At 36.1% G+C, this 7,751-nt stretch overlaps 1 protein-coding gene across 1 annotated transcript in view; it reads right to left on the bottom strand.

Annotated features, from left to right (window-relative positions):
* Nucleotides 1–1,349: 1,349 nt before the first annotated feature.
* The window catches only part of PTPRQ (protein tyrosine phosphatase receptor type Q), a 145,023-nt gene continuing 138,621 nt past the window's right edge, over nucleotides 1,350–7,751 (bottom strand). Inside the window, exons 60-62 of the mRNA XM_072864388.1 lie at nucleotides 5,883–6,018; nucleotides 2,034–2,157; nucleotides 1,350–1,742 (exon numbers count right to left, since the gene is read on the bottom strand). Coding sequence (XP_072720489.1) covers nucleotides 1,705–1,742; nucleotides 2,034–2,157; nucleotides 5,883–6,018 — 298 coding nt within the window. The 3' untranslated portion in view covers nucleotides 1,350–1,704. The remainder of the gene's footprint in view (nucleotides 1,743–2,033; nucleotides 2,158–5,882; nucleotides 6,019–7,751) is intronic.

Genomic DNA, 7,751 nt, shown 5'->3' with positions numbered 1-7,751 from the left:
GAAAGACAGATTGCCCAAAATATCTCTGTAGACCATTTTCCATCTCCTTAATGTTGTCTTTTGATTTTCATTTTAGATATTTGGCACTTTCTGCTAAATTACAAAGGGTCCTCACTGCACCATCCTTGCCAGCTTCTAAAAAGACATCAAACATCTACCGTCATTTACTTATGAAAAAATATGAGGTTATGTATTGTATAGTATTTTCTGTCTGGTAGCTACAGTGAAAAGATGGAAAGTTTTGTTCATTTACTGTTCTGCTCAGAGTGTGTGCACACAAACACGCGTACATCTTTCAAGGTTCTGAAGAGGTTTGTCTGACTTTCCTGAGCTTGATGCCTCAACAAGGCTATGGATTTCTTACGTCTGAACAGAATTAAGATGGCAACTCCAAAGTCTCTTTACTGTTACGTTTTGCATCTCAGATTAAGGTCACAGCTTTAGTATTATTCAGAATGATACATTTCTTACACAGAGAAAAAACTCAGCAATCGACCTGCCCCCCCAATAATGTCAATTGAATACTGTCACTTCCATGTAAAACCAGGGCACACAGTTTAATTATCTCTCTATAGTCTTCCTACTCTACCAGTTTTTGCTTTATTTTTCAGATTAGAGCTTCCTGCTTCTGTCACTCCTGTTTCAGATCTATTTCCAATAATGATAATCAGTGAGAGTGGAAGATGTTTTCTTTTATTAAATCTCCAAATATTAGTTCTCACACTTTTCAGTGATTTGCCAAACCTGAGAAAGGAGCAACAACTTTTTTACTTGACAACTCTGTGTTATAAAATATATTGTTATTAAATTTTGTGTAACCTTCCAAAATACTGAACAGTGTTATATTCAAGAAATGTGAATGAATTATAAACATCCTATTAATCAAGTCAATCTAACATGCATTGTAATATATAATAAATTTATAGTTTTACTTTGTTTTATCTGCTTGAAAAAGTAGCAGGAATGTAAAATACTTTCTTCAGCACTGAACATATGCAGTCACCATTGTATATTTAAAAAAACAACCCACTGATTATAAAATAGCTTAAATAGCCCCAAGTGTCCCTGAAGAGCTACTGTGTGCTGTGTAAAAGCTGAATAATCCTCCCCATGTCAGAAGGTGACTCTTCAGCTGTTCAGGATCATGAGCTGATATGCTACCACTCGTAAAAAAAGATTCAAAACCCAAGAACATACATTTAGGTAAAGATCACTGTGATGGTATTGGAATTAATCTGTAAGAGCTGACAACATTGAAGCCAATCTAGCAAGAATGATTCAAGGAATTGTAGCTTTTACTTAAAACCAAAACACAAAGAACACAGCAAATACACACCAAAATAAGTTCAATGGGAATATGAAATTTTTACATCATATTTGGCTCATTTTTCTTCCTTTACAAAGACAACTGGAAAAAAGAAGTATGTTCAAACACACTTTCTATTTAAATACATACTGAATGCAGCATTCATGTAACACCAGAAGTGCAGTCTGTGCAAAAGTACTCCAAATCATTGTTGCTCAGTGATCTGAATAAAATACTTTAACATATTTATGAAGGCACATCGATAGAAGAAAAGCTGTTTCAATCATCTGTGTTTGTTTTAATCATCAAAATAGGGGAATTCACTTTGGCCCCTGTACTTAGAAAAATATGACTTTGACTTTCAAAATCTCAATATCTTTAATATTTAGTCTTAGTATTTACATGGTAGTTTCTTCCCATTCAAGCTCCACATCACCTACAAAAGAAACAAACAGATACATTACATTAACCTGCCTTGTAAAAAAAAGAGTAACTAATGGCACATAATTGGTTTGGCTGAATTTAAAAGATCTTGCAGGGAAAAAAGTGGAAAGCTTGAGCAATTACTATTACCATGAAGGAGACTAAAGGGCAGCAAAATGCTAGAAAATTACACTTCTGAAGCCAAAAAATGCATGTCAAAATATTTGTTTCTGCATCTTAGCTTGGACAAGTCAATGCACCTGCCATGAAAAAATAATATTTAAGACAATCTCTATCTCCTTACCTTCCATGGCATCCAGAGAGTCCATCTTTTGCAGTGCTGAGTAATTTACAAAACATATGGGCTGACTAATTCCCTTGCTTGTCAACAGATCCAGTACACATTGATGCAAAAATATATATTGTGCCTGTAAGATGTGAGTTTAAAGATGTTTGATTAGAAGAAAAATGTACTTATAATACCAAAAACTTTTTAATTTTTTATATAACATTTAGATGTTCTCAAAGTAACTGCAGTTTAACTCAGCAATCTCAATACTTCAATGATATCATATATGCCTGATCAGATTTCATTCATTGTGAGGCATAATGAGTTAAAATTTGTCAAAACATGTTACTCCTTATGCCCAGTAAGATATATGAAATTAGACTAATCATAACTGAGACTAATAGGCTGTTCCACAATTTTCTGTAAAGGTTTCTTCTACGAAAAGTTGTTTGATTACTTTTTGCCACTAGATTCAGACTGAAGAAACTGAACTACATGAATGTAATACTTAGATAATTTTTTCTCTTTCTAGCATAGAGAAAACCAGCAGGGTGCACTCAAATGCAAAAGTTCAAGTAAAACTAGATGTTCTAGGAGCATGCACCGTTACTAAGAGCAAAAAACCACATTATTTTAGTGATACTTCTTAGAACTGTAGCATCATTTTTAACAGACTATAATGCAAAGAGTGGGCAACGAAAGTTAATCTGACACTTTCAAGGACATAAAGTAAGTCTGGATAATGATTGCTGAAAAGAAAAAAAATTAAAAAAGGCAATGTAAGAATGAAGTAAGGAATGAAATAAAAGAATGAAAACAGATAGAAAGAAAATAAATGCATTAAGCATCTCTTCACATAGGAGAAGTACTGTGTATGTAGATGTAGAAAAAGAGCCAGATCACAGATTCGTTTAGGTTGGAAGGGACCTCTTGAGATCACCTAGTACAACTCCCACTGCTCAAGCTGGGTCAGCAAAAGCATGTTGCCCAGGACCTTGTCCAGAGGGGTTTTGAACATCTCCACAGATGGAGGTGACCAAAATAACTTTTAACTTCCTTGACTTTTGCAGGGGTAAATACATTAGTGTACTTCTTCTGCTCAATAATTGCTATTTTGTTTCAGAACTGCCATCAGTTTTCAATTCAAGTGTCTCAGATTTATTCGAGAAATTTGTTTACACAGATATATTTTAGGGTCACAGCTCCAGCGCCATGGGTAATTAAAACAGACTTTCACAGGCCCCTGAAGTACATGGCACCATTACACTTTTCAATAGCTTGCTTACTGAAGCAATAGCATGGCATTACTTCAAACTAGCCTTTGTACTTGTCATGGCAAGATGATAAACTTTAACAGATCTACTGGACAAATATGGATTTCTAGAATGAAGGTCTTAAGTTTCAGTGGAGTTTAGATTGGTTGCTCCAATTCAGAAGGCAGACTCTGAAAGTTTCATAATCTCTTGCATTCATCCAGCTACTTGTGAGCATGTAGGCAATGAAAATCTTGCTGGGTTTGCCAGTGGAGAGTGAAGCAGGATACCTGGGGAATGCATGTGTGACAAATTATTTTCCCAGATACAGTTAATGGCATTCTTAATTATTTGGAAGCCTTTTTATGGCTGGAAGTGGGAGAGAGAATAAAAAAGTTCACTAAAGATTAGGTTATGGACTTTACCTGCAGTCCAAGGGCAGGCCTTGGTAACATATAGGCCACCAGGCAGAGTACCAGGGTATTGAAATTATATCTACATTAGGGAATTAGTTTCTGGGTACGTCAGCAGCTGGTGCAACTGATCCTCCAAACTACTTCAAATTGTTTGGATAGTCCCTCACATAGTTTTGATCCGTGTGAACCAGCACTATCTCAAATAATTTCCAGGTGTGTTTCAGGAGTTCCTACAGACTGTGGGTCAGTCCCTATAGAGAGCTTGGATGCAGCTATCTTTTGTGAAGAGAGTGGTAACTGCAGACGTGTTTAATTGCACAGATGTGAGCCATTCTGTGCCCATTGGCTACAGTAACAGAAAGTGACTCTGTTGGCAAAAGGAAAACTATTTTTAAGCTATAACCAAGCAAAAACCAGGTCTGAGAGCAACCAGGTTTTGTTTATTTTACTCATAGATCTTACAGACAATTTGACTGAGGGATCTCTGAACTGAGTTCTGGGAAGGAATTGCTCCTCTCTGCATATCTTCTGTGCTGATCATGTATCTGAAATCATAGATCATGTATCTGAAATCTGAATCATAGACTACTAAACAGTGTTTTATATCAGAAGTGTCCGACTAGCTTGATTACTGAATCCGCCATAAAGCTTTACAAGATTTGGTTCCCTTTGGGCAAGTTTTCGTGCTGATCTGCATTTTGTAGTCTTGCAAACATGGGCTAGAAATGGCCTGGACAGAGAAAAACCTGCCTCAGGATTTTGCAGCTAGCATATAGATCAATACTTGATCTGTTTGGAAATCAGAACTGTGAGACCATTGTCTTCTATTGCATTTTGGCGCATATTTTTCTAGCCTCTGCCAAAATATGCAAATGAAGAGGTACGCAAAAATAATACACATTTTAAAAATGTACACTGATCTTATCAAATGTCTTAGATTTTATTTTGGGGGGCCTCCCATTAAATTGTCTTCCAGCCTTTGCTTTATTTTCAGATGATTCTATTTCTAGTCAAAAGTGTAAAACAACAACCAAAAAAAGCGTTCCTAGAATTCATCATCACAGGGAAGTCCTGGGAATTGTTTAGCTGCATCAAGACTTCAAAAGGAAAAATTGAAAGCAATTGGTAATGAGACAGCACCTTACAAGAAACAGCATGACACATTATCACCAGAAGGTCTCACAAAATCTTCTGAAGTGCAGTTGCTGAACAGAGATTAACCTCTCTTTGTATATTGACACACTTTTTCTATATTCTGACATGATAGAGAACAGCAGAATTGCATTCCTAATGGAACAAGTCTCCTTACATTAAAATCAGCTTAAATCCATCAGTCACATGGAAGTTCATCCTGAAATTGCTCACCCATACTAAGAAGCTGGTAAGTCATGCTGTAGACTCAAAGGCTTCAGGCAGAAGCCTTGGGTTAGATCTGGCCTGCAGGAGACTTATGGCCAGAAGGCTTATGCAAATACAGCTGGATTTCCATTCCACTGGGTGTTTAGGATCAGCTTTAAATTCTGCTATTACTCCTTTACAAATACCCAGATCTCCAGGTACAGCAGAGGTCTTCCTTACTAGCAGGTCATCACTAACTTATATCCATACTCAATAAATTTGCGAGAAATGCACTTTTTTAGACCCAAACCCCACCTTTGCCTTGATTTTGCAAACTCTGAAGTCTGTGCTTAATTCTATCTATATGTGTTATTTTATTTGAAGCAATTTAAAAAGAATCAAGGAATCATTAATGAGGTCAAAGGTAAATGAATATTTAAAAGTTTGGAGGACTATGGTACATATACATACACAAAAAAATAGAGTTAAGTAGAAAATAAAGTCAAATTAAGTAGTGCATGAGCAAATCAATTTTTTATTTAAAAACTGTTCTTCACCCAAAACTTGAAACGAACTTTCTCAAAGTCTGAGAAATTATGATTTAGGTTCTAAAACCTAAATATCTCAGCACTCTTTTCAGCACTTGTCAAGACTTTGCTGGCCAAATATACTTAAATAGATAACAAGAATATATTTGCACAATGCTTGAAATCCAAATAGAAGCAGGATTTGGTAGAAAACGTATTAGGCGACTGATTGTTATGAGCTTTCTAGTCTTGTTTTGTAGGAGATCAGATGATCAGATGACTAACTTTTTAACAACAGGAAAACAGAATAGATAAATATATAAATCTTACCAGATTCTGTACCATACACATTCTTTCACTTCTCAACTCAGCTACAAGTCCATAGATATCTACAAAATCATGGTCATTTACATGTTGGGTTAAATGGTCAAGTGCAATATAAACACCTGTTCTTCCAACACCAGCACTGCAAACATAATACACAAGATAAAATAAAGTTTCTATGTTAATTTTTTTCATATAAAATATCTTCTTAGAATATTCTGGTTAAATTAAGTTTATTGTGAATAGAAAACTTTGGAAAAAAATAAATCTTTTTCAGTATTTACTTGTGTGTGTGTGTGTGTGTGTCTCCTTGCTGAATGGGATCAAGTGAAATCTGGATTCAAGCCATGTTCTGATTTTGATTTTACAAGGGGTTGCATTGGACAAATGAGATATAACTGAACCAAACTTGTATAAGTGGAAAAATGGTCCTATAGCCTTTCTGTGAATTTTCTAGAGCTCACTAATTCAAAGAAAAAAAAAATCATAAGATTTTGTGAAGTCACACCTGGATTCTGTGATGCTTTTGGTATTTGAGACAAAACAACATGGGATCTAGCAAAACATTTTAAAGAAAATACTTTTAAAAGGAGGATGTGTGTGCAAGACACACTGGTAGCTAGTGCTGTTTTATTTCAAGGTTTGAAAACAAATAGGATTTTCTCAAAGTCACTATCAGACTTCTCTGCAATTAGTGCAATAAATGCAGAGTATATCACTGCAGATAATCAGGAAACGTATAGCAAAACTCTCTCGAACCTGCAAGATCTAATGAACAGAAAGTAATGAATAAGCTTTGTGGATATGAGAACACATACTGCTGCTTTATAACACTGGGAATTTGAGCAGAGATGGAGTATTTGGCCCATGCTGGCCCCTTTATGTGTCTGTGTTGTGAAAAGGGGATAGGATTCATTGCAGAGAGGCCCCAGAACACGAAAGTGTCCTCGAAACATGAAGACCGCGTGGTTCTCTCCTGTAATAGTCTCTCTGGCCTCTGCGGTAGAGGGAAATGTCAAACTGTCAATGATAACGATATAAAATAAAATGAGGATTTACCACCCATTGTGGGTGGCACCTGTACGACACTGAGGACAAATAAAAAGACCTCACATTTATGATAACTGGACAGTTAGGGAAGAGATTTGTGGCACCAAACCCCGCTTTTCCTTCCATGTCTTTACAGACTCACACTGAGTGAGAATGAGGCAAAGAATCAATCGCAGACTTCTGAGTTCAGATCGCTATTTTGGACTGTGCCCACTCATTTAGAGGGAACACTGACTTGCATATAAAATGCAGACACACTCACCACCTTCCTGAAGACTTAGCCTTCCCCACACACTTACTATTTGAAATAGCTGTTTAAGAGTGTTGAGCATGAATTCAATGGGAACTATGACAGCTGAACACCTCTAACCACCAGACCATTTATTTAAGAGCCTAAATATAGATTTTAGCTGTTTACAAGCATCCAAGCTTGAAATCTGGCTTACGCAAACCCTTATTCCTATTTGTCATTCTCTGTGGCTCCCAAATAGTTTTTTTCTCCTGATATGCGACATGTATGTTTTAAATACAATTTTTAATACTTATATCTTAAGAATAGCTATAATTATAACAGAAGTAATTAAAACCGACATGTCAGTTGCTATTCCTCTTCTTACAATAAAGAGGAAAATTGAGATAAATCCAGCAGTACCTTATGGTAATTGTTGAAGTAACTATTTCACTGACATCACCTCAATGGGATTTCCAAGAATGGAGGGACAGACACTGCGGCATTTTACCTCCTAGAAAGGACTAAGGAGCACTGCTAGAGAAACCTTTACTGCTGTCCATACTAGAACCATACCTGTGCACTCAGGTTTCATT

Source organism: Ciconia boyciana, chromosome 1 (assembly GCF_034638445.1).
Source record: "Ciconia boyciana chromosome 1, ASM3463844v1, whole genome shotgun sequence".
Lineage (NCBI taxonomy): Eukaryota > Metazoa > Chordata > Aves > Ciconiiformes > Ciconiidae > Ciconia > Ciconia boyciana.
Note: the sequence above shows the minus strand (reverse complement) of the source record. Positions and strands in the feature narration are given on the sequence as shown.